The sequence below is a fragment of the Micromys minutus genome (assembly GCF_963924665.1).
Source record: "Micromys minutus genome assembly, chromosome: 16".
Classification (NCBI taxonomy): Eukaryota; Metazoa; Chordata; class Mammalia; order Rodentia; family Muridae; genus Micromys; species Micromys minutus.
Genome location: NC_137985.1, coordinates 37,468,410 through 37,496,173, shown reverse-complemented (window position 1 = coordinate 37,496,173; position 27,764 = coordinate 37,468,410). Strand labels below are relative to the sequence as shown.

The 27,764-nt window shown below is 41.0% G+C and overlaps 1 protein-coding gene across 1 annotated transcript in view; it reads left to right on the top strand.

Moving 5' to 3' along the window:
• Positions 1 to 423: 423 nt before the first annotated feature.
• Positions 424 to 27,764, top strand: part of CBL (Cbl proto-oncogene) — a gene marked incomplete at its 5' end in the record, with an annotated part of 71,541 nt that continues 44,200 nt past the window's right edge. The window contains 2 exons of the mRNA XM_080930746.1: positions 424 to 618; positions 24,994 to 25,241. Coding sequence (XP_080786872.1) covers positions 424 to 618; positions 24,994 to 25,241 — 443 coding nt within the window. The remainder of the gene's footprint in view (positions 619 to 24,993; positions 25,242 to 27,764) is intronic.

The following is a 27,764-nucleotide window of genomic DNA, read 5'->3' as shown; positions in this document are numbered from 1 at the left end:
TCTACCTTGGACCCCACCTCTTTCCTTCCATTCCTCGCTCCTCCAGCAGAGGGCGCAGACACTGAGTTTCCTTTGGGTTCCGCCCCGGGAGGCCACGCCCCGTCCCAGAGGGTCGGGGCGGGAGCAGTGGGCGCGGAAACTTGGTCGAGGCTTTCCGGGAGCCGCTGGGCACGCGGGTGCTCGCGAGCTCGTGCGCGAGGTGGGGGTCGCTGCGGCGTTCCGTGCTTGCCCGAGTCTCCGGCGCGCGCCCCCGCGCTGAGCCCGCCGCGTTCGCGCTCGCGCAGGGGCGCGCCTCAGGGCGGGCGCCTCCCTCTCACTCCCTCCGCTGCGAGCGCCGGCGGTGGCTGCCGGAGAGGCCCCTCCTTCTCGCCCCGCTCCATTCCCTCGCTCGCGGCCGAGCGGGCTCCCGACCCTCCGCTGGCCATGGCCGGCAACGTGAAGAAGAGCTCGGGCGCCGGCGGCGGCGGCTCTGGGGGCTCGGGAGCGGGCGGCCTGATCGGGCTCATGAAGGACGCCTTCCAGCCGCACCACCACCACCACCACCACCACCTCAGCCCGCACCCTCCCTGCCCGGTGGACAAGAAGATGGTGGAGAAGTGCTGGAAGCTCATGGACAAGGTGAGCGGGCCTGCGGGCGCGCGCGGCGCCGGGTGGGCGTGGGCGGTGGAGAGAGGGAGGGCTGCCGTTGGCAGTTGGGAACGTTGAGGTGTGGGGGAGCCAGACAAAGATGAGGTGGGGGCTGGGGGAGGGCTGGTCACCGCGCCACCCGGGCGGAAGTGCGATGGGGGAGCGGAGCTTGGGGATGTGGGTCGCCGAGTGGGCCCTGGGAGGTGGGCCTGAGGGTTGTGTGTTGGATCTGCCGGATAGGGCTCCGGGGTCGGAAGAGGAGTCGCCCTGGGTGAGGGACTTGGGGTCAGGAGGCAACCGGGCTGACTGCGGTCAGGGTGAGCTTATAGTTTTTCTTTTCATTAAGATGTAGCACACAGATCAAAGAAAAGAGGTGGGTTTATATGGGGGGCAGGGAAGGAACTTCCCTTCACCGCTAAGGATGGCTTTAAGTTTTTGTCTTGCATAGTGTTTGTTGGATGTAATCCATTGCTGGTGCTGAGGTAGGCACAAGTTCTGGTTAGAGCCATTATCTTAAGAAAGGTGGACTGACTGAGCGTGCTGAATTGCAGTCTGACTTCTACAGAACTTCCTCCTTGCACTCGGTGCTTTTCGCTGGGCTAGTGTTTGGTTTTTGTAACGGGCCTACCTGCTTATTATTTCAGGACCCCTTTGATAGCCATTATAAAATCAGGTGCCGGGGTGGGGTAGTTTATGGTTATCCCTTTACGTCTGTCGTTCAGGAGAATCTTGTTTCCTTACAGTTGTGCCTGTGTAATGTAGTCTTGTAGTTGGGTCCCAGTACTTAAAAGTGAACACACAATCTCTTAATATTTTGTTGGAAGTCAGCGCTGTTTCCTTGATTCTTACCATAGTTATTAATTTTTCAACATTTCTACTGCAGATAAATGTCATCAGGAGGCCTCATCATATAAGTGAATGGTGTTATTTCCTCTGGGGTAAATTTGGTTTTCTTAGGTTCCTCTCTGGGCCTAGGTTCCTCTTCTGTAAAGTTCTCTATGGGTTGTTTTGGACTAGAAACAGCCAATAAAATTATTATGAAGCACTTGGCCAATGTAACTGCCATATATATATGCTTAATAAGTCCTGAGTGAGAATTAACACTCTCGCACTGCATACCAGTGGTTTCAGAACCACTTTTCCAGGGCTGATTCCCACCCCCCTACATTACGTAGTTTGAATTGTTGGAGCCTCCCTCCCTGGTCCCAGTTGAGTTGATATATTGCAATTAATGGCATAGGTATGCTGATTATTTTGGTGTTATGGAACTGACTTTATTGGAATTTATAAAACCACCATAAATATGCTGATGTCTTGTTTGTTTTTCTTTTAAAAATTTTTATTTTGTTACTTGGGATATTTTGTGTGCATGTATGATGGCTGTGAACCACCATCTGGGTGCTGTGTCTTCTGCAGAAGTGCTCTTGACCACTGCACAATCTCTTCAGGCCCAGTATAACTGAGGCTGTAGGGAGGTGCCAGGGAATGAACCTTTGTTAGTTTTTCTTGGTTTTTTTGTTTGTTTGTTTTTTACATATTCACTTTACATCCCAAACACCACTGCCCTCTTCCTGGTCACCCTTCCCCCAATAGCCTCCTCCTTTTCTTCTCTGAGCTGTTGTTTGCCCCCCTAGGTATCACCCCCACTCTGGCATTTGAAGTCTCTACAAGGCTGTGCTTTACCTCCCACTGAGGCCAGACAAGGATGAAACCTGGGGATGCTGCCTCTTGTGAACAGGCAGGAACCCTGTGGAGTTATGGGGACACCAGCCCACCTTGAAAACTTTTGACCCAACATTCATCTGTGTTTGTCTCTTGAGACAAGCTTTCACTATGTATCTCAGGCCAGACTGGAACTCACAGCAGTCCTCCTGCCTCAGCCTGTCAAGTGCTGCCTAGATCCATGTGTTACCATTTTTACAGAAATATTGACTGTCTTTACAGTCTGAAGTTTGTAGGTTTACATTTTGGGAGCTTAACTGTTGGGGACTCCTGGTGGAGGAAAATAGTTTCATTTCTAGTTAGTTTCCCATATAGGATGTGTGAGTGGGTTCATTTGTATCAAAATGATCCTGATTGGTGACTTCAGTAAAATATTGAGCTTTAAAACGGTTTCTGCTAATGATAGATTAGAGCTCATCACATTCTACATGGCAGTCCAAATAAACCCGACTTTATTTGATCTTATGCTTTTAACACTTTAGTTTTTCTAGGGATGTTCAGTCACTATGTCTCCATGTCTTGATTGAAACTGTTTAGATTTTGGTCCTGTCAAGGACAGCAGGCTTCTAGCTTTACCATCTTCATCTAGGAAGACAGGATGTTTTCTTCTTAGAGCTTGTCTCTGAGGATGGTTTCGGCAGTGTGTCCTCTAACATTTGACTGTTGTGCCGAAATGAAAGCTTCAGCCTTTTTCAACTTAGGCCTGCAGGTTTGGGCCACTTTTCAGACTTCCAGATTTTCTTAATACTTCCGTATTGTTACTTAATACCTAGTACTGGCTAAGTTGCACCGTCTTCTTTGCCCTTGGAGTTTTGGGATTTCTTTTTACTTTATTTTTTAAGATCTTTAAGAAAATATACAGTATTTTGTGTGTATGTGTGTGGATGTTTTATGCACGTGATAGCCCATTGTGTGGCCATCAAAGGACAACTTGTGGGAGTTGGTTCACTACTTCCATCAAGTGAGTCCCAACATCCTGTCATCACTTACTGCCCCTCCCCCAGTCCTTAAATGGGGTCAGTATACCTTTTTGTTTTATATGTATGTTTTCCCTATGTGTATTATGTGTGTACATCTCATGTATGCCTGTTGTCTATGAGAGGCCAGAAGCAGGAGTCTGATTCCCCTGGAACTGAGTATTAGACTGCTGTGAACTTCCTATGCAGGTTCTGGGGTCTGAACCCAGTCTTAACTGCTGAGCTCCCTCTGTCTGGTGAGGAATTCTATAGTGAGTCCTGAGTCATCACTTCATCCCTGTTTTGTTCTGTGAAGGTTAGGTGTGTGTTATTCCAGCCTGCTGTTCATTCACCAAGCTAGCCTTGGGGACTGCAGGTCTGCTTCCTTCCCCCAGCTTGGATTTCTGCAGTTGATCTAAGCTGTGGGCTTTGCTCAATGTAGGTCCAGTTTGTTCAGCCAGGTGAGACTTAAACTTGTTGGGAAAATGCTTGTGTTGGAACACTCCCTAAACAAAAATAGATATGAGCATTTTTTTTGTTTGTTTGTTAGCCTCCCCTTGTTTACCAGGGCTACTGTAATAAACACTTGCAGAATCGTTTCTCTGTAAGAAATTGGCTAGTACTTAAAAGGCTGGGCAGAGAAGAGAGGGTGGAAAGACGTTTCAAACGGCCTTAACATGTGAATTCTAAATCACCGAGGTACTTAATGTAGAGAGATGTAAAATGCCATTGTAAAGTACAGCTTGGGTTGGCAGACATTTCCGGTAATTGGGAAAGATAGTAAATATTTTGGTCTTGCTGGTTAGCATGCTTAATCTCATATCATTTGTTGTTGTTTTGAGGTTTTAAAACTTAAAAACTATTCTGAGCTTGAAGATTTTTTGGAGAATATGTAGTCTTCAGGCCATAATTTTCTCCCTCTGAAGCGATAGGCTCTTAGGTATCACTGTGGCCCAGGCTGCCTTAGAACCAGTCTGATCTTGCTTCAACTAACAGCAGGCCTGCATTACAGGCAGACATCACCATGCGTAGCTTTCAGTTTTTGAGATTAAAAGAAGTATTTCCAAAAAAGAATATGGGGGCAGTGAGATGGCTTAGCAGGTAAAGAAAAGACCCTCACTGCCTGAGAAATTAGTCTGAGGACCTTAGTTTAAGCCTCAGGATGCACAAAGTGGAAGGAGACGCAAGTCCTGCATGTTGTCCTCTGACTATGGCACACACGTGGGCACATGCTAATAAAAATAAAGAAAAAGTGATTTCCTTATGTCATCTTTCCTCAGCCCTACCTGCTCCCCACTCCCAAAAGAACGCTGAGCAAATTAGTATATTTTGGAAGTAAAATGTCTTTAGTATTTATTTTCATTGGACCTGTTGCCATTCTCTCCTCTCTCTCAACTCCTTCCATCTGATTTGCCTGCTGAGTACCAGGCCGGTGCTGGGTGTTAGGTTCACAGGCTCCAGGAGATGGGAATGGAAGTGACTCCTGAAGTGGGTCTGTCCAGAGTGACCTGGGGTCTCTTAGGTTTAAACACAAGACTTGTTCTGAGTTTATCTTTATCTGATTTACCTCTGAGGCTTGGGTGTCCCTGCTGTTTTCTTTTTTAGATGAGGTCTTGGTCTCACTGACCTGGAACTCACATAAATCTGCCTGTCTCCGTTTGCCAAATGTTGGAATTAAATGCATACCACCACACCTGGCCTTTGGCTGTTGTTTTTCCTATGGATATTTTTGTTTGTATACTAGATTGGCCTCCAATTTTGTGTGATTCTCCTGCTTTGCCTCTTGACAGCCAGGATTATAGGCTGTACGTAGGCCACCATGCCAGGCAACCTCTAAAGCTTGTAAACTTCACAAGGAGAGCAGCTATAAGCTATGTAGCTAGTTGTCTGTTACACTGTTGCAGCCGGGATCTTTGCAGTAGTAGGTACTTTATAGGTTTTTGCTAAATTAAGTAACTTGTATGACCCAAAGGAATTCACTGAAAGAAAAAGGCTTGTGGGTGGGAATTAGTTAGCAGATTTACTTATTTTGTTTTGTTGTGGAAGAGTTTATTTTAGCCACAATAAGTTTATTTCTTGTCATAACTCTTTATTGGTATCATCTTTGTTTTATAGGTGAGGGTAGTTAGGGTCAGAGGTTAAATAATCTTCTGACTTGGAATCCAGGGTTAACCTACTTTCTAAGGCTTCATAAGTTCTTCTCTTCCCTTCCTTCTCAGGTATATAACACATTCTTAATCACAGAAGCCATTTACAGTGGTACTAGAATGGATATTTGTCAGTCACAGTCCACATAGATGATGTTGGTCTCACAAGATAGTCATAGAGCACTTAACTTCATAGGACAGCATGCTGCTGTCATATTGATGCTGAGACAAACCCCTCTGGGGCCAATCACGTAGAATTATGGCATACAATCACTACATTGCATAATACTTGGTAAAGATGACAAATGACTGTTGCTGGTTTATGTGTCACGTTTACTAACTAGACTTTGCTTTATTATTTTAGTGTCTGTTCCTTCTAGTGAAAGTTAAACTGTATGCAGTATTAAGCTGGAAGCACCCTTATAGATCCCATATTTACAGCAGCTCTTAATCAAGAGTGAGCATCATGACTAGCTCTATCTTATAGGTTTGTATAGGTACATGCTAAAGTTCAAACAGCAAAATAACCTAAAGATGTCTTTCTAGAAGAATTATGATTGTGTTTAGAGAGACCTCAGTAGGTTCTCAAAGAACAATTCTCAACCGGGCCCTCATTGGTTCGGTGTGAAGCGGTCATTCTCTCAGTGGGTACTAAGGTAATCTTTAATTAGTACTATTCAATGAAATAAATGTCAGCTACTTCTCTCCAGGACAGTATCATCCTGCAGCTTTAGCTGGTGTGGAACTCTGGAATTCTGTGGAGTTCAGGCTGGCCTTGAACTTACAGTCCCCTTGCCTGAGCCTCCCAAGTGCTGGAATTGCAGACATGTGCTGCTATGCCTGGCTTCTGTTAGCAATTTTTTAATTAGAACGGTTCTTCAAATTATGTATATTGGTTACTTTGTGTGGTGAACACGCATGAGTGTACACATTATTTTCCCATTCATGTTATCTGTGTTGGCATTTACCATTCCCAGGGTAAGGAGAAGAGATGAGACAGGGACTCCATGCTGCCATGTTGGTTTCGAAATTCAAGTGATCTTTTGCCTCAAACCACCTCCTGCCCCTCTCCAGGTACTAGGATTGTAGGTGTATACAACCCCACCCAGCACTTTTTACCATTTTTACTTTTACTCTGTAAAAAAATCAAAGGTCCACCTGCCTCTGCCTCCTGAGTTCTGGGATTAAAGGCATGTGCCACCGTTCCCAGCATGTCACTTGTACCTTTATTTATTTATTTATTTATTTATTTATTTATTTATTTATTTATTTATTTATTTATTTATTTATATTTTGGTTTTTGAGAGAGGCTTATATGTTATTTTAAAAGATTTTATTTATTTTATGTATGTGGGTACACTCGCTGTCTTCAGACACACCAGAAGAGAGCATCAGATCTCATTATAGATAGTTGTGAGCCATCATGTGGTTGCTGGGAATTGAACTCAGGACCTCTGGAAGAACAGTCAGTGCTCTTAACCATTGAGCCATCTCTCCAAGCATACATTTTGCTACTCAGCTTGGCCTCCAATCTTCTGGTCCTCATGTCTTTGTCTTTCAAGTGCTGGGTTTTAGGTGTTTGCCACCATGCCTGGAAAACGTGCTCTTTTGTATATGTTTAGCACTCCCCCAGAGGATATAAAAGTCTTCATTAACTCCATATATGTGAGATTTGAGGCAATTAATTATTTTGTGTGACTAGTTCAAGTTTGAAAGGTTAGAAACAGGATTAAGGGACTGAGGAGATTGCTTAGTGGTTGTTAAGAGCACTGGCTGCTCAGCCACAGGACAGGTTTGATTCTCATCACATACATGTCGTTAACTCCAGTTTCAGGGGTTCTGATGTCCTTTTCTGGTCACCATGGCACTAAGCACACACTCTGTACAGAGGTAAGCATTCAGGCAAACATTGTAAACACAAGTTAAAAAATATTTTAGAGTAGGATTAAATCAAGGCTAAATTTTTTGATGGCTCTTACTATAGAAAAAATTGCTCTTAATATGGGGTTAGCTGGTAGTGTACATATAATAAACTGATAAGTCATAATTACATTGGTCCCTGAGTCTGCCCCCTTAGATAGAATTCATGTAGTATTCAAACATAAACTGTGAAAAAAATTATTTCCTTAATGATTAACCTGGAACATTCAAAGGCAAGCAGGTTGAATTTTAGTTTGAAAACAGAGCCTAAATTTTAATCACAGTTTCTAAAGAAGTTAATTCTGATGTCCATTAGGTTGGTTAAGAGGGGGATTGTAACAAGCAAGTCATTGTGAAGTGTTTTCGTGATTAGCACATTTTGTGCTGGAAGGAAATAGGTGGGAGTAGTCAACTAGTAGCACTGGAAAGCAGCCTCGAGCTGTCCCCCACAATGTCCCTTCCCACAGCAGCTTCCAAAAAGGGGAAAGGGATCTAATAATGAATTTGTGTCATGTCTCTGGGGATGCAGGCACTGCAGAGAGCAGGGGTGGCACTACTTATACTTAGCCATCAGAGTCAACAGTGATGGACTGGGACAGCTCACTCAGCATGCGAAGTCTTGGGTCCACCAGAGATGGGGTGGGGTGGGGACAGCACTGGTAACACAAGGACTCAGTAGTGACTCTGGATCTTTGTTCTCTCTGTCTTTGGAATGGCTGGTGGGTGTTTAGATGAGTCTGATTCCAGGGGACCTTAACTTACTGCTGACTTGCTCCTTTTCCTCCAGCTTTGGTCTGCGTGGAGGGCAACTTTGAATATGGCTAATTCTCTGGTGTGGCATTGAATAGGATGGGGTCCGCATTTTTGTAGTTTTTTGTTTTTGTTTTGTTTTAGGGATAGGACCTTGCTATGTAGCTCAGGCTGGCCTCACACTTTGAGCAGTCCTCCTGTTTAGCCTCTCAAATGTTCGAGTTATAGGCAGCAAGGTACTATTCTCAGGACTCCTTCTTTAGATCTGGTTTGAACAGCTGTATGGAACTGTAGCACTTTTTTGAAAAAAAGAAAAATACAATTGATGAATCATAAAATGTATAGAACAAAATGTAGAAGTCCTCATTAATCTCATACTCCAAATGAATACTCTCTCTAGAAGTATCTAGAGTTCATTCCTCCACCTCCATATCCTGTTTCCCAAGTGGCTCTAAGACATTTTAATGGAGAGCATCATCTTCAAGCCATTTATTGCATTTGATTATAAACTGTAAAATTTTTAGCATTTGGTCCCTTTTACTTTTGTTCCCTTCTGGTACTGTGCTGAAACCCAACATTTTGAGAATACTGTATACATCCCGTCTAGCTGAATATTTACTCCAGACCAACCAACAGTGATACCATGGATGATCAGTAATTAGTCATTCTTTATATCTTCGAGCAGTTTTTAATTTCACATCTTTTTATAACGTAAGAATCTCAAAATACTGTACTGTGTCTAATAGCTTAATATATTAAAAAATTTTACAAGTCTCAGTTTGTAACCACATGCTTGTGCTTATATGTTTGCAGGCCAGAGGCCAGCCTAGGGGGTTATTTATTCCTCAGACACTTTCCATCTTTTCATTTGTTCTGGAACTAGCCTTGAAGGCTCTGCTAGCTGTTTTACACAATCCCAAACAGCCCTGGGCACTTGCCTGTTTCTGCCTCCCTATTGCTGGGATTACACTTGCTTTTGTTGTTGGTTGGTATTTTTAATGTGGATTTTGGTGGGTTGAATTAGGTCTTTATGCTTGCAAGGTAAACACTGTACCAACTGAGCTCTTCCTCCAGCTCCTTTCCTTCTTTCCAAGTGGCTCTTGAACTGGTTGGTGGGTTGGTGAACTAGTGATCCTCAGAGTTTAAACAGGCGTTTAGAGGGCTTGTTAAATGGAGAATCTGGTAGTCTGGGGTGGGGCCTGGGAGGGGGCTTGTTAAAATGGGAGAATCTGGTAGGTTTGGGGTGGGGCCTGGGAGGGGGGTTGTTAGATGGAGAATCTGATAGGTCTAGGGTGGGGTCTGGGAGGGGGGTTGTTAAAATGGGAGAATCTCGTAGGTCTAAGGTGGGGCCTGGGACTCTGCATTCCTGACCCTCATCCAGGACTAGTTGGTCTAAGGATCACACTTGATGTAGACAGACTCTTGGTACCACAGTTGCTTTTATTTAAAAAAGCTTGAATTTTTTTTGTTAAAAACATGGCAGTATGGTATCTTAAATTATGAAAGCAACACATACTTAAAATATACTTTTTCTTTTTTAAACAAACAGTGGGGTCCGCTCCCCTTCTCCACGCCCCCCCCATACAGAGTTTTTATGTAGTCCTGGCTGTCTTGAAACTCTTTTTGTAGACTGAGTTGTTCTCAAACTCAACAGAAATCTGCCTGACTCTGCCTCCCAAGTGCTGGGATCAAAGGTGTACACCACCATGCATGACAGAAATAGTGGGATTTTTATAGAATTTTTTCTTTTACAAATTTGATACATTTCTGAGATTTTCCTCCCCATGTTTCCATGTCCCTAAAAAAGCTTTCAAAGGACTGTAAAATTTTATGATATGGATAAGTTTGTTTAGTCTCTGCTTCCTGAGTTGTGGGATTAAAGATATGTATGACCACATCTGGTTATTTTTAGGTTTTAATATTAGAAAAAGTTTATTTTGTCTTGACATAGGGTTTCACATTTAGAAATAGCTTTAAGATACTGACTCTTTATTCCACTTCCTAGGTACTGGGATTAGAAGTGTAAGCTATCACTTCTGGCCTAGTTTCTAAGTCTTTTTTTTTCTTTTTAGCTTTAAAATTTTTTATGTGTTTATGTGTCAGTATGAGTACATGCTTGTATAAATACTCTCTCTCTCTCTCTCTCTCTCTCTCTCTCTCTCTCTCTCTCTCTCTCTCTCTCTCTCTCTCTCTCTTCCTTTAATCCCAGGGAGCAAAGGCAAGCAGATCTCTGTGAGTTCAGAGCCAGTCTGGTGTACATAGTGAATTCTAAGACAGTCAGTGCTATGTGGAAAGACTCTGTCCAAAAACAGGGCTGAAGATCAGGGGTTAAGCTCACTGGCTGCTCTTCCAGAGAACCTGGGTTCAATTCCCAGTAAACACCTACATGGTAGCTCACAACTGTCTGTAATTCCTGTTTCAGGGAATCTGACATTTTTACACAGACATACATGCAGTCAAAGAAAACATCAGTCTCTCTCTCTCTCTCTCTCTCTCTCTCTCTCTCTCTATATATATATATATATATATATATATATATAAACACACAACAGATTATTAATAAAGTATGCACATACACACATATTTCTATATGTATACATGTATGTTGACACCTCTTTACAGTCACAGTTTTATCAAATGGAAACCCATGCCCAAGTGCTGGAGAGTTAAGATAGTTCAGTATTAACATTTAACGATCCGAGATATGTTTAAGTAGAAAGTGATCTGGGTAATCTCTAGAGATCTTGAGCCAGACCATTGTTTAATTCCTGAGGAGACAAGAAGATTGGGAATGAAACTTCTTTAATGCTCAAATCTGAAGTTGCATTGTGATGGCATCCAAAAGTTTGCTAATGTTGCTTAATCTCTCCTTTGTGTTAGCATTTGGCTTGAAAGTTACACTGGTTAATTCTGCATAGTTATGTTTTTCTCTTTAAAAATAGAGTTTGTATAAAACATAACCATAAAGTATGGTTGAGCCTCATTTTGTATTGAGTGTATTTTTTCAGGTAATGTGGTAAAAGTGAGCTTTAAGTGGAGCTGTATAGTAACAGGCTGCTGGACAGCCCTGGACAAACACAGTTACAGTTCAAGAACCTGAGTGGAGTCTTGATAAATCAGCATTGCAGGATAGTAGTTAGAAGAATTTTCCTTTGGCCCCTAAATTATTTAGCAGTATTTAGTTTTTATGAAAAGTTTAGGTTGCAGATTTGTTTTTGGAAATGGTTGTCAGTTCTTTTTCCTTCCTTCCTTCCTTCCTTCCTTCCTTCCCTCCCTCCCTCCCTCCCTTCCTCCCTCCCCCCACATCCCTATGTATTTACATTTGTAAAACTGTTAGACCTCTGGTTCTTTGAAGGTAGGTTGGGTTTTTGAGACAGGTCATGCACATGGTAAGCCTCTTTGTACCTCCCTAGCACTGAGGTTACAGGTTGTGCTCCAGCATGCTCAGCTTGAACTTGTATCATTTGAAGTTTCTGTGGATTTTATTTTTGTAAAAAACACCTACTTATTATTACTTACATATATATACCTGTGTATGTGAGTGCACGAAACTCGGAGCCACAGACATGGGATTCCCCTGCAGTAGAGTTACAGGTAGTCGTGTGCTGGGAACTGAACTCTCCTCTACCAGAACAGTAAGCACTCTTTACCACGGAGCCATCTCCCTAGACCTTTTTTTCTTTTTGTTTTTGTATTTTTATTGAGACAGAGTCTCTTATAGTTGAGGTTGCCCTGAAATCTTTTTTTTTTAAAGATTTATTTATTTATTTAATATATATGAGTGCACTGTAGCTGTCTTCAGACACAACAGAGGAGGGCATCAGATCCCATTACAGGTAGTTATGAGCCACCATGTGGTTGCTGGGATTTGAACTCAGGACCTCTGGAAGAGCAGCCAGTGCTCTTAACCACTGAACCATCTCTCCAGCCCCCATGCCCTGAAATCTTGATCTTTCTGCCTTTACCTTCCCAAGTGCAGGAATTACAGTCCAAGTGTGTGCTAACCTTGAGCAACATAGCCAAGCCTGGCTAGACTTTAGAAATGACCCAATGCTTACATTTACAGACAAAAATTGAAGCTCAAAAAGATGAATATCTGCCATGTTAATGTATATGTATACTGTCTAAATCTACCAGCCTAGACCGCAGACCCTGGGACTCTGACCTTTCTTTCTGTGCCTCCTGTGCTTGTGAACAAGATTGTTTCAAAACTGTAGTCAAGTTTTACATTCTGTACTGTGTATAGCTCCATTTAAGAAACATTTGTTTTTGTAGTATAGCAATTTGTTCCTTTATAAATTGTGCATGTGCATGTGTTTGTGGGTGCATGTGGAGGTCAGGCCAGCTTTTGGGAGTTGGGTTTGGCTTTCCTCCCTGTTGAGGCAGTCTTGTTTCTCCTGTGATGTGAACACTAGGCCAGCTGGCCCGGGAGCTTGGGCAGTTCTCATCTCTTATCTCCCATCTTGCTGTTAAGAACACTAGGATTGCAGTATGCAGCACTGGATCCAGCTTTTCATGTGGGCTTCAGGCATGGAACTTGTGTGACTTAGCAGTTTTACCTGCTGAGCCATCTCTCTAGCCCCGAAAGTTTTTATTCCTTTTAAAGAAAAATTAGTAAATGAAAAATGTCTCATTGGGAACCGAGGAGGTGGTTCAGTGGTGAAGTGCTTTGCTCACAAATACGGGAACCAGAATCTGAGCTCAGTACCTATGGAAGGAGCCGGACCCTGTGGTGCTTGTAATTCCAGTGCTGGGGTAAAAATAGGAGGATCTCTGAAACTCACTGTTAATCAGCCCAGCCTACTTGTTGAGTGAGACCCAAACTGGTACAAGACTGTCTGAAAGAAGGATGACATCTAAGGCTGTCTTGACCTCCACATGTATATGTACACACATAATGCATACATTTAAAAATGCTGTTATGGGCAGGTTGAACTTTATGGAGAAAAAGACATTTATTTAAAAATTTAAGTATTGTAACACAATATTTTCAGAATATTTATTGAGTGCTACACATTTGTTTTGAGAACCAGAGACAAGTTAAGAAGACAACAAGTAAAAGCTCTTGCCCTTAGAAAACAGGCTTGGATATGCCTTTTCTGCTTAGTTGGAAATGCAAATTCCTGACTGGTGGAGAAACCCTGCATTTAGAACAAAAGTAGGCACTGTTCTCTGTGGTTTCTCCCTTTATAAAAATGCAGTGACTTTAAAAAACTTACTACATGTATGTGTGTGTGTGTGTTTGCGTGTGCACATGTGCTGTGGTATACATGTAGAGCTCAGGTGGCAGCTTCTCTTTTACCATGTAGGTTCCAGAACTTAACTAAGGTTGTCAGGCTTGTCAGCAAGTTTCTTTCTCATCTGAGCCATCTTGCTGCCCCCCAGATGTAGCAGTTTAAGTATGGTTTTACTTCCCTCTATTGTGATCATAGCAGTGTCCAGTGTTTTTGTCTATTGACTATTGAGCCTTGGCAGAAGCAGAGAGAAGTGACGCCATGAGGAGCTATTATGAATGGAGCATGTGGCAGCTGTACAGGGACATTGTTGGTTTTCTAGAGCTAAGCACGAGTTGTTGACATTGTTCTGAGGGATTCTAAATATATAGCTAGAAATTATAAAAGATAGCCACTTTTGAGGGAAATATAAAATTTGCCAAATAAAGGTAAGGCTAAGCAGCTTTTTTCTTAGTCTTTAGGGCTTTTTGTTTGTTTGTTTTTAAAAAGACAGTGTCTTGCTATATATATATATCCTTGGCTCGCTTAGTACTCGCTGTGAGCCCCAATTGGCCCTAAACTCATCAGAATTCTCTTGCCTCAGCCTCCCAAGTTCTGGGGTCTACAGGAATATGCCACTAAAACCCAGAGCTTTTAGGAAAATCAAAAATTTTCTTCTTTCAAAGTGTCTTGATGAATGATTGTTGTTGTTGTTTTGAGACAGGTTTTGAGAGATAGAACTCTCTATGTAGTTCTGACTATCCTGAAACTTTCTCTGTAGATCTGACTAGTGCTAAACTCACAGAGATCTGCCTGTCTCTGCCTGCTGTGATTAAAGGTGTGGGCTTCAAGTGAAAAATTCTCCAAATCATAAAGGCTTTGATGTGTGTTAACTGTTCACTTGAATTATTCACAGAGGCTTTTTTTGGAATTCCTTTTCAAAGGCTGCAAATGCTTAGGTCATTTTCTTTTCTTTAGGGAGTACATTAGCATTAAGAATACACCTACCTCTGTATTTTCTTTATGGTCAGTGTTAATGTTCCCTAGTGGAGGACTTAGAGTTTAGTGGAATGCTGATTTCCTTGCTGATGCAGTGATTCACCTTAAAAACATCTCGGGAAAAGCAGATGTTTGATCTTTAAACCTTTTTATAAGGTCCTATTTTAACAAAGTACAAATAACATTTGTGAGAAGTGCATTGTATGGGGTTGGAAAGATGGCTCATTGGTTAAAGCACTTGCTGTTTTTGTAGAACACTTGGGTTTGGTTCCCAGCACCCACATGGTGGCTCACAACAGTCTGTAACTCCACAGTCAGCACTTCCAACGCCCTTTGTAGCCCCCTAGGCAATGGATGTGTGTGTGGTACATGTACATTCATGCAAAAAAACATGCAACACAGAAAAGATTCTTTTGTTTTTTAAAGTGCATTATATGAGTTTAAAAATGCACATCGAGTATTTTGAAAGCCAAGTCTTGTAAATCTCTGTCTGAGGCAGGAGAATTGCTTCAAGTTTGAGGCCAATCTGGGCTACAGATTGAGACTAATTCAAAACAAAATAATAAAATGTAAACAAATAAAAAGCAAAGAATTTCATAGATTTTTGTACTGAGGTTTAAAAGCTCATTGTTAGTAAATACATTGTATATTGTAGGCTGGGCATTCTATGTAATGCCAGAAAAATTTTAGTTTAATTAAAATTCTTTTTTATCATTAAGGAACATACTATTATTTTAACTTCAACTTTATAAGAAATATGCCAATAAGTACTTTTTTGAAAGTTGGGGTGTGTGTGTGTGTGTGTGTGTGTCTGTGTGTCTGTGTGTTTGGAGTTTTGTTTTGAAACAGGATTTAGTCATACCCTAAGCTGGCTTTGGACTCCTGATCCTCTTAAGTCCAAGCTTCTCCAGATGTGCACACCTCATTTACCTGACTTGCTGTTACAACTTCTTGAGTCACTGCATCTGCAGGTTTATGCTGTTGCTCCTAGCTACCACTGTGTCTTCCTCTCAGCTCTGCAAGTTGTATGGAAATGGGAGGGGACCTATATACATCAGATGCTTACTTCATTGCTAGTTGGGAGGGCCCTTTACCCACATTTTATGAGACAGGTTTTATCTCTTTATAGGTAAGAGTATTGAGGCCCAGAGGTTTGAGTTTATTCAAGGTAAATGACTGACTGAGGCAGAATATTTTGGTATGGCTGGTTGATAGAATCTTACCAAATACTAAAAAGGAGTCCTTTAGTCCTCTTTTGAAAACCCAAGTTTAGCCTTTGTTTTATCTCCTAAGCAATTCCCCAAGCAAATCTATACATTTCTTAATTATACATAGTGCCTTGTTGGCGCACTTTAATCTAATCGACCTTTGTATCTTTCATAGTCCTCAGGTACGTCCCAACCCATTGGTATCTTAGGACTGTTGGGTAGGTGTCTCGTTTGCTGTTCTGCTGATTTTACAGACTGGACTTCCCTGTGATTTCAGCTGTCAGCATAAATATCACCTCATAGAAGAAAACCTATCTTCTATTTTAAAGTGCAGCCACCCAGCACTTTGTTATATTACCCTATTTAACTCTGCACAGAACCCTCCTCTCCATCCCCTTGCCTGATAACTTCTGTCAGATTCAGGGACCTTTTATTGCACTTCATTTCCCAGAGTGACATGTATATTGAAAAAAATTGAAACCATCAGGCTCAGTTTAACTGCCTCTATATCTGTCTACACATTTCTGCTGTCTAAACTCAGTTGGGTCCCTATCTTCGAGTTTTAAGAGGTGTCTGTTTAGATAGTGTGGTCCATCTGATCCCAGGTTTCATTCTATTGATTGATTGATTGATTGATTGATTGATTGATTGATTGTATATGACTACACTGTAGCTGTCTTCAGATACACCAGAAGAGGGCATCAGATCCCATTACAGATGGTTGTGAGCCACCATGTGGTTGCTGGGAATTGAACTCAGGACCTCTAGAAGAGCAGTCAGTGCTCTTAACCACTGAGCCATTTCTCCACATCCTCATTCCTATTGTTTTACCAGAAACTTATTGTTCTTTCTTTGTTCTCAATGTGAAACATGTTTAGCTTCCTCTGAAAATAAAAACCTGGTCTGGGGAAGGCTCAGTTGATAGTGCTTGTCTAGAGTCTGAAGATCCAGGTAATAGTCCCTAATACTACATAAGAAAGTGAAAAGGGAATGGTGTTGCATGCCTGTAAGAGTGGCCAGTCTGGGATGAGACCTCATTTTAATAAACACAAAATTTTCAGTCACAAAGCGTTTGTGGTCTTTGTTGAATCCTTTTTTTCAATTAGCACATAAAAATAGTACATTTTTGGCATATGCTAAGTTGTCGGTTGCTTAGTATCAGTTTCCTCTCTACCCAAGATGCACTATACTTTAGGGTGTTACCATCTAACAATTTTTATTATTATAAATTATATTCTGAGTTATAGCATCAAATTTACAATGAGGTTTTAGAATGTAACACAACTTGGGAATCATTTGTTAATATGAAATTTTAACAATTGAGCTTAGAATACAGTAGTGTTCTGAATGGAGCCTTTTTTTCTTGGCCAATTTGTTCCCTTTTAAAATACTCCATAGTGCGAGCAGCTTCCTGAAGTAGTGTTAAAATATTTATGCTTTGAGCCAGGAAGTGGTGGTGCCTGTCTTTAATCCCAGCACTTGAGAAGTAGAGGCTAGTGGATTTCCATGAGTTCAAGGACAGCCAAGGCTATACACAGAGAAACCCTGTTGGAAAAAACTAAAGAAAAATATTTATGCATCAAATGTTTTTGATGATTTAGCTTATCTTTATCTGCTAGCCTTATACGGTACCATTTCCCGAGAATATACCAGAAATGATCTGCTGCAATATTTTAATAACATTAAGATGATAGTTTTAAAGCTTATATATTGTGTTTTCACTTGAAGAGTCTGTGATGGTTGCCTATTAAATTGGAGGTTTGCAGTTTGTTTGTTTTTATGGAATCATTGTTTTTATGTAGCCCAGGTTGGCAGGGAACTACTTGCTTCTTTCTTTTGCCTCTTGAGTATTGGCATTATATTGGGAGTATTATAGGTGTGTGCTGTCACACCTAGCTGCTGAGATTTATTTTAAGGAAACATGTCTAAGCTTGTGTATCACCTTGGTACTTGTCATGAAGAGTTGAAAACAACATAATTTAAGTAAAGTGGATAGATAGCTAAGATACGTTTATTGAATGACTAGCTTAGATGTCACAAAAGAGTTTATTACATGCTGTGGGGACACAAGGGCTTCCTGCAAGTGCTCTGTCCGTAATCTTGAGCTCTGCCCTAGTCTAGAGCTTTTTCTTTCCTTCTTTCTTCACCCCTTATTCTCCTTCTTCAACTTTCTTTTTGTTTCTTGAGACAGTATTATGTATCCCAGACTGCCCTTGAACTTTTGATTCATCTACCTCTACTTCCTGAGTGCTGAGTTTATAGGAGTGCGCCACCACATCCAGATAGCAATTCAGATACTTAATTTATTTGACACTTTCTTTTTGCAGTTTTATAATTTCAACTCAGTGGTTAGTTCTCTCTACTGATTGTAGTTTTTGGGGGGGGGGTTTGTTTTGTTTTTTGTTGTTGTTATTGTTGTTTTAGTGGTAATAGGGATATAGGTTAACCATGTATATAGATCTTTTTGAGTGAATTGTCATCCTTACCATGTTTTCTGGACAACTACATTTGGCAGCAGTATGGGACATTGTCATTTCTTCTGGTTTATGGAGCCTGGTATCTTTGTGCATATCTGAAGGTCCCTGTCTTCCTCATTTCTGGAATTTTTTCCTTGTTTTAACTGCTTTTTATTCCAGGCAGGCCTTGAGTTTGAAGCAATCCTGTAACAGACTTCTGACCTCTGCCATTATAGACATAAGCCACTACTCTTAAACTAGTCTCTTTCTCACCATCACACAAGGAGCAGAGTTAAAAGGTACAGAGCTTTTATCAAGGCCAGTAGTTCTCAACCTGTGGGTTGTGACCCCTTTGGGGGCCACATACATACCTGACTATCAGTCAGGGATTTACATTATGGTTTACAACAGTATCAAAATTACAGTTATGAAATAGCAATGAAATACTTTTATGGTTGTAGGGGTCATCACAACATGAGGAACTTTAACTTTATTAAAGGGTCACAGCATTAGGAAGGTTGAGGACTAATGATTTAGGTAGTGAGAAAATGTAAGGTCAAGTTCTGAAAGATGAAGCAAGCCCTTAGAACTGAATCTCATATCGAGGAGGACAAAACATAGGAAAGGGCCTGGGAAACATTGGGTTGGCTCCCACAAGGTCGAATTAATGAACAAAAAAATAACTAGGTAGATGAGAAGATGTAACTGAAGACCAGTAGGAGAGATTGACTATAGAAACAGGACACAGAAATTGTCAAAAACTTAAAATATACTCATTATTCATGTTACAAAAATTAAAAACTAAGTTGCAAGTTGTGTGTGTGTGTGTGTGTGTGTGTGTGTGTATACCTAAACCTTGTACATATTTGACAGGTGTTTCACCACTGAACTATGTCCCCAGCACTACATTGATCTAAAAAAATTAAGAATCGTGAAATGAAACAGAATTCTAGAACTAAAGACACAGCAACTGATTGTTAACCTGTAGGTATTACTAGCTGTGGGTTGATACATGATTGGGCAGTGGAGAGGTAGGTGGGAAAAGACTAGAAAAAAAATGAAAGAGGGGAGAGGGATTCGAGGAGGAATCAAGATGGAGCTGGAGAAAGAGGATCTAGATCTAGGTGGACTTAATTGGTGATAGGTAGATATGAATATTTTTATGAGCTTCTATAGGTCTTTTTATCTCATATAGAAGAGCAGTTTGTATCTTCGTCCATTGGAGATAATCTTATTGTATAGAGAGTTTGTGGTTTGAGAATTTAATATATAAACCTGCTTGAAAAGCTGCTGGGCTTTAGAGTCACATTTGTGCCAGGCAATGGAGTAAAGGAACACGCCAGGGCGGCCATATCCACCTGGGACAGAAGCAACAGGGGTGGGTGGGGTGAACTGCACCTGAGTTTTTAAGAGGTGGCCTGGAGCGCCAAGTGGTGTGTGGGGACTGCATGTGTGTCCTCGACTCCGAATATGATGGAGAGACCCCAATCTTGAAAGTTGTTGTCTTTGACCTCCATAAACATGCTATGGCATGCATATGGCCCTCAAACACTAATATAATAGAACATTTTAAGTCAGTGGTGGATTTAGTAGCATAAATTAGGCTGAAGAAAGAAGTAGAACATAAGTCAAGAAAAATTCCACACTGCGGTGTTGAAACAAAAAGATGGGATGTTGTAAGTATACATAATTTAAGTCCAAAAAAGTTCTGAGAAAGAATAGGCAGAAAAATTTTAATAAGAAGTTGTCTGAGAATTCTCTAATACAAACCATGAAACTACAAATTAAGGAAGCTTTATCAGCATCAAGCAGAAAAATACAAAGCAAACACTAGCTATTACATGATAATGTAACACTGTTGAATGCTGTTGTGTGATGCTGTTTCATCCCTGGGGAAACATGCACAAGCATCTACTCATTCAAATGGGGAACATGGTAAAACAATGAGTTGGTGTATATTTAATTTTAATTTTATGTGCATGAGTGTTTTGCCTCTGTGTATATCTGTGCAGCACTTGTGACTTTGGTGCTCATGGAGGCTGAAGAGGGCACCCACTGGAACTGAAGTTACAGATTATTGTGGGCTGCTATGTGGGTCCTGGGAATCTAAAGAGAGATTCTCTAAAAGAGCAGCCAGTCCTCTTAACCATTGAGCCATCTTTTCAGCCCCAAACAAGTAAATTTTATTGGAGTCACAAGACTGTGGGCGAAGGGTTGCTTACAGAAGCAGAAATAACTCAAAGATAGAAATGACTCAAAGATAGCTATATCACCAAAGCCTACCCCAACGTGGGTGACAGCTTACAAAATCTGGAAACCTGCACACAGCTCAACAGATTGGAGAATGTTCTTTCTAGGTAGCTCAATTGCTTGGTCTCTGCCTCTTGTAGACATCTCTTGGCAGTTTATATATGCCAAGGAGGGAGGACCAGAAAATCTGATCAGTTTCAGAGACTTCCTGAAATCTTTGACCTTACTTCTTGTATTTAATAACTTTTTTGTTTTAGGGTTTTGTTTTTTTGTCTTTGCTTTGTTTTGATGTGCTAACTTAGAAAGACCTAACTTGAGATATTCCTGTCTTTGCTTTGGGGGTATTGAGATTGCAATGACATTCATTTTAAATGCCAATTTAAATAGTTTTAAAATTATTTATAAAGTCCTTAGGAGTTCTGGTTGGGATTTTACTTATTATTTAAAAAAAATAACAAAAACAGAAACACACAAAGTCAAGGTCTTTGACACAGAAATTTGCCTACCTTGCTAGGATTAAATATGTCCACCACTATGCCTAACTAAAATGTGGTGTTAATAAACTCATCTGTAATCTAGTTTACTGGATTAATATTATTTTTAATGCTGTTTATATAGCTAATATTATTAATGTTTTAAAATCAATTCTTGGCTTTCTTTTCATGGACAGTTACACATCCATAAAATACATCTTTGTTTGCTTTTGTTTTTTGAGACAGGTTTTACTGTGTCCTGGAACTTGCTCTGTAGTCCAGGTTGGCCTGCTTCTGTCTCTTGAGTGTTGGGATTAAAGTCACTTGCCACCACTGCCCAGCTTACATTTGTTCATTTTTATTTTTGAAAATTTAAAATTTGGGCTGGAGAGATGCTTCAGTTTTTAAGAACACTTGTTCTTACAGAGGACAGGGTTCAGTTCCCAGTGCTCACATAGTGGCTCACAATCATCTGGGCCTCCAGGTCCAGAGGATCTCACGTTCTCTTCTAAAGGACATATAGGCACAAACATATACATATGTAACTAAAATAAAAACATACATGGTACTTTTCTGTTGCTGTGATAAAACACCATGACTAAAGGCAACTTAAAGAAGAGAGGGTTTGTTTTTGCTTTTGTCCTAGAGGAATGAGAGTTGATCATGGTGGGGCAGAGGTATGGTATCAAGTTGCAGGTATGGCAGCAGAAACAGGGAAAGAGATGACAGTCAGCTGCAGATAGATGTAATGCAGAGAGACCAAGCTGGAAGTAGGGCACAGTGATAGACTCTCAGAGTGTACCCCAGTAATATATTTTTCTAGCAAGGGTGCACCTCTTAAATCTCCTCAGACACCACCACTGAGGACCCCAGGTATTCAAATACCTGGGCTTATGTAGGGGGCAGTTCTCATTCGAGCCACCATTAATCGTGTATAGGTGTGGGTATAAGCACTCACATGCCACACTGCCTTGTGTGAAGGTCAGCAGACAGCTTACAGGTTCTTCCATGTGTATTCTGGGAATGGAACTTAGGTTGTCAGGCTTGATGGCAAGAACTGTTACCTGCAGAGCAGTCTTGTAGGCTCTAGATGGCCATTCTTTGAATATTATAGTGCTTTTTTTGTTGTTTTTAGTTAGCAGGATGGGTTTCATTGTGACAGTCTCTGTAGGCACAAATTTTTTGCAACCTACTTCTAATAGGGTTCAACCTCTTCTCTAGCCCACCACCCAGTAAAGGTAGTGGAAGAGAAAAGTTACCAAGGTATGGGAGAAGTGGACCTGTTCAGCAATAGTTCTTTGGGTTGAGCTCGATCCTCTTTGTCAGCAATTCAGTAGCAAACACCAAATATGACTCAGCAGCTGTAGACCAGCCCTCTAGGCAGGCAGACACCACCCACGAACTAGCATCTGTAGTTCAGTTCTGAAGTAACTGAAAGGCTCACCAAACCACCTGAGGCGTGAAAGCAGCAAACTACCACAGGAACCTCGTGAGCAGTTCTTTGGGGGAGTTTCTCTCTCGCATCACCACTAGTGTAAGGGGAACCAAATACACATGCGTTGTTAGGGAAGAATAGCGAGGTGGAGCAAACCAACCCAGTGCTCAGCGCTTGTCTCCCATTGTCTGTGGGGTAATATTTATACTCCTTCATCAAGTGTCCTTTCACAAGGTTGCTATATCCAAATGTAATTTCACTGTGTCTGCTTCAGGAAAACATTCTTCCTGTGTCTGCCCCAGCAAAACATCATTTGACATAACTGACTTTCCAAACAAATTAGAAGTTTTCACTTCGTTTTTGTTGTGTGTTTTTCTTGTTTAGAATAATTTTTAGACAGGCATTCATGGTGCAGTTAGGATAATGCATTCTCAATTGTAGTAAATACACCACAATACATGTATGTATAATGCATGATGTGGTTATGAGGATGGCATCTATGCTCTATACTGATATATGGGTTATTCCAGCTTTTGTGATGGTTTCTCTGTGTAGCCCTGGTTGTTCTGGAACCCTCTCTGTAGACCAGGCAGGCCTTGAACTCACAGCTCCCAAGTGCTGGGATTAAAGGTGTGTGCCACTACTGCCCAGCATTCTGCACATTCTTGTATGTGTATCTCAGTGTACTTTGCTAGGCATGGGACTTTGTGCACATAGTGTATAATTTTTTTAAAGTTTATATAGTTTTAAATTATTTTTGTTTGTTTGTTTGAGACAGGTTCGGTCTCCCTCTCTTCCTCTTTCTCTCCCTTTCTCACTCTCTCCTTCTCCCCCTTTCTCCCTCTCTTTCTCTCTCTCTCCCTCTCCCCCTCTCTTTCTCCTTCTCTCCCTATCCCCCCCTCCCTCTGGCTGTCTGGAACTCACTGAAATGGGCCTGTGTCTGGGTGATGGGATTAAAGTATACCACCATATCCAGTTCATAATATAGAAAATTTTAATCTGATGCTATTGCTGAGCTGTTTCCAAGTTGGTTGTGTCAATTTAGGTTGTTCTAAGCAGTATTTGAATGTGCCTTTTGCTCTTGTCATTGGTTGGCTAGTTATTTGAATGTATTGTAGAGTTTTCTTTCTTTCTTTCTTTTTTTTTAGATTTTATTTATTTTATGTATGTGAGTATACTGTTGCTATCTTTAGACACACCAGAAGGCATCAGATCCCATTTTAGATGGGTGTGAGCCACCAGGGAATTGAACTTGGGACCTCTGGAAGAGCAGTTGGCACCCTTAACCTTTGGGCCATCTCTCCAGCTCCCTAGAGTTTTTAGTCTAGAGTGAGAAGTGAGGTTGGGCACCATCTTGTATCTTTTATTATTGATACCATCTCTTGTTAAGTCTTGATAGCTTGTATATTGGAGGATCTTTCTTAATGACTTGTAGGTATTGTTTATCATAGATTTGTTAGGATGTATACTCTGGGTATGTATACCCTGAGGTATCTTCTGGCTTGTTAATGATGTTAGTGTTTGTATGTTTTCTTTCATTTGTTTTTAAATTTTATTTTTTAGGTAGGGTCTTCTTATGGAGCCTGCTGGCTGCTCATGATCCTCCTATAGCATGCCCTAAGTGCTGGGATTTATAGATTTGCACCAACATGCCCAGCTGTTTTTAAATAGTCTTTTGTTAAGCAGAGTTCTTTTTTTTTTTCCCTGTCTCTCCATTTTTGAAGTAATAGAATTTAAATGCCTATTTTTCTTTATGATTTATCTTTTTTCTTTCTTTCTTTCTTTCTTTTTTATCATGCAGTCATGCAGCTAGTTTTCGTGTACTGTGAAGCTCTCTAGACTTGCCTTCCCCAGTCAGTATCCCATTATAGATACTCAGTTATTCTAACAATTTTTTTTAAAACAAATGAGACTTCCTTGATACAAATAGACAATCTGTGTCTGTATGGTCTCTTTCTGAACTTTTGTCTAGTATTGTCTTTTCCAGACTCAGGAAATACTGGTGTAAAAAACAGACTAGTCAGTAGGAACAAATAATCAGTTTTTGTAATTTCAGAGATAGAAGTAAAGACCAATATGTTGTATGTATACATAGATTTAATTGCTGAGTGTGTTGGCACTGAGGTAATCCTGGTACTTGAGAGATGAAGGCAAGGAGGATAGCCTGTGCTACAAGAGACCTTAAAACAGCAGAAGCAGGGGCTGGAGAGAGGGCTTAGTGGTTAGAAGCAGGGGCTGCTGCTCTATGGACCTGGGTCAGATTCCCAGCACCTACATGTTGACTGTAACACTAGTTCCAGTGGACCTGACTTCCTCTTCTGACCTCCATGGATACCAGTCATACACACTGTACACAGATACACATGTAGGCAAAACACCCATACAAATAACATAAAAATAAAGTGATTTAAAAAATCCTAAAACAATGAGCAAAATCTAGTTTTAAAATATATTATCTCAGGATATTTGAAAGTAAAAGATGGGAAAAAGAAGCAAGTTCTGAGAATTGTGGATTAAGTTTGGTCCAGCAAAATGGCTCGTAACTGGCTCTTCTCTAGTTCCTGGCTCTCTTCTGGATACTGTGGACCCTGTACTCACGTGCACATGTTTCAACACATGCACACACACACATGCAACTTAAGCAATTGAGGAAGCACCTATCTTTTAGGAGGACCTCTAATATAGAATATTGCCTATGACATTGGGTTACAGATCATTTCTTATTTTCATGTATTTTTCATATTTATGCAAACGGCACATATTTCATAGCTCATAACATAAAAAGGAAAGTTGTCCTTAAGGTCTTGAGTAAGTCTTTTTTTTCCCCTTTGTTGCAGGTGGTTCGGTTGTGTCAAAACCCAAAGCTGGCGCTCAAGAACAGCCCGCCATACATCTTAGACCTGCTGCCTGACACTTATCAGCATCTCCGCACTGTCTTGTCAAGATATGAGGGGAAGATGGAGACACTTGGAGAAAATGAGTATTTCAGGGTGTTTATGGAGAATTTGATGAAGAAAACTAAGCAGACCATCAGCCTCTTCAAGGAGGGAAAAGAAAGGATGTATGAGGAGAATTCCCAGCCTAGGTAATGAAGACATACTACACAAATATTAACTCAGGTCTGTGATTGTCAGAATGGGAATGCTAACAATAGTAGAGTGGCTTTGAATTTTATTTTAGTGGGAGTAAAAAGCTCACATTTGATAGAAAGGGTCTTCGTAGGCATTTGACCATCACTGGATCAGGTATATTTATCTGTGAAAGGAAGAGTGATTTACACTCTTGAGAAAGGTTACAGGCAGAAGATCTTGAAATCCCTAAAGATAACAGCCTGTTTGTGGGTAGATGCACATTTGAAAGAAGATGAGCTGAGGTTGAAGAGAAAAGATCAGATCTTTGCAGAAGCCTCAAGAGCTTGATAAATCACAAGTGTCAGATAAGGGTAAAAAAAGCTAGTGCTTGATTCCTTTTTGTTTTTAAGTGTGTGTGAGTTTGAGTTTGTGTGTGTACAATATATAGGTAAGAATTCTTTTTCTCTACCACGTGGGTTTTGGGTATTGAACTTAGATCATCTGGCTTGGCAGCAAACATCTTTACCTGCTGAACTATTCCTTAAATAAAGCAAATTGAACTGACTCTTTATGTGTAAGAATAACTTATAGCTAGAATAGAGGCATATGCACAATGCCTGCCCTCCCTTGGTGTTGGGGATGCACCCAGGCCTCACACATGTTCAGTAGCTGCCCTGTCATCAAATGCAGTTAGGTTACGTTGTATGTTACTAGCTTGTCTGTTGTAAACACCTACTGGAAAAGAATTAACTAGCTCACGTAACTAGCTCACGGGTTCTGTCCAGTTGAAATATGATGTAATATGTCAGTGATTTAATAGATATATGTAATGTAGTTGGCATCAGAGGTAAGACAGGATATGTTAATCTGAACTAGATTTTGAAGGATTAGTTGGAATAGTCTAGGCCAGTGGTTCTTAACCAGTGAGTCACTATTCCTTGGGGGCGTTGAACGACCCTTTCACAGGGGTTGCATATCAGATATTCTGAATATCAGATATTTACATTAGGATTCATAACAGGAAAAGTACAGTTACCAAATAGCAATGAAAATAATTTTATACTTGGGGTTCACCACAACAAGACAAACTGTATTAAAAGAACATTAGCAAGTTGAGAACCACTGGTCTAGGCAGAGAAGTCAGCCTTTAACACACTAGTAAGAAACTGCTGCCGACTGTATGTTCAAAGAATGTGGGAAGTCTGGTTTGGCTAGAATTATAGGAGTTAGATGAGGGGAAGTAGAAGAGAGTCAGATTCTAAGGATTGGTTTCAACTCTAGACTGTCTCTTACAGTTAATCAGTTGTCTGCAACAGTTTCTACCTTTTTTAAAAAAAAGAACACTAAATTATATATATATATATGGGCTGAGTTGGGCTCTTGTTGTATTGTTCTGTTTCCCATCCCCAAGAAACTGAAAATAAAAGCACGCCACTGTACCCATTCAAGTACATTTAAATTTTTTTGAATGCATTTATTTTTTTATGTGTACGTGCAGGTACACATGTATGTGTGGTGTAGCGTATGTCTGTGTGTAGACTGGAGAACATTTTGCTGGAGTTGTTTCTCTCCTTCCACCAGGTGGATTCCAGGGATTGAGCTCAGGTCATCAGGCTAGGCAGCAAGCCATGAAGCTTCGTGGCAAGTGTCTTTGGTTATCCACTGAGCCAACGTGTCAGCCTAAGAGCATTAGTTATGATGAAATGGAAGCTGCATTTTTCATCTTAGAGCATACTGAACAATGCTTGGTGTGCTTCCTTTAATAACTGCCTTAGCCTTTCATTGCTGTGCAGAGACACCATGATCACAGCAACTCTTAAAACTGGGACAGGCTTATAGTTACAGAGGTTTAGTCCATTACCATCGTGTTGGGAAGCATGGCAGCATGCAGGCAGACATAGTGCTACAGAAGGAACTGAGAGTTCTACATCTAGGTTGTCAGGCTGGGTATAAGTGCTGTACTGGCCTGGCTTGAGCATTTGAGAATTCCAAGTCCACCCCCCTAGTGACTCACTTCCTCCAACAAAGCTACACCCACTCCAACAAGGCCACACCTCTTAATAGTACCACTCCCTATGGGCTGATGGGGATCATTTTTTCTCAAATCACCACAATGACTGAGAGCCAGTATAGTACACTGGCTAAGTAGTTAAATTCTAAAGCCAACTTGTAGGTTTTAATCTTTTCTTAGCCACTTTTTTAAGCCATGTTATTTCTATTTCCTCATCCAGTGAATGAAATAATAATGCTTTCATTGTGGGTTGTTGAGAGTTCTTTCTTTTACATATTTGGAGAAGGGTCTTGTGTATCCCAGGCAGACCTTGAACTTACCATAGAGTGGAGAATGACTTGACCATCTCTGGTTCTTCTGTTTCCATCTCCTGAGTTCTGGAGTTGCAGCAGCACACCATGTTTATGTGGTGCTGGGGATCTAGCCAAGGGCTTTGTGCATGCACACTACCAATGAGCTACATTCTCAGCCCCAGCGTTTATTGTCTTAATTATGTTTTTTTTTATTATAGAATAAACATAGATTA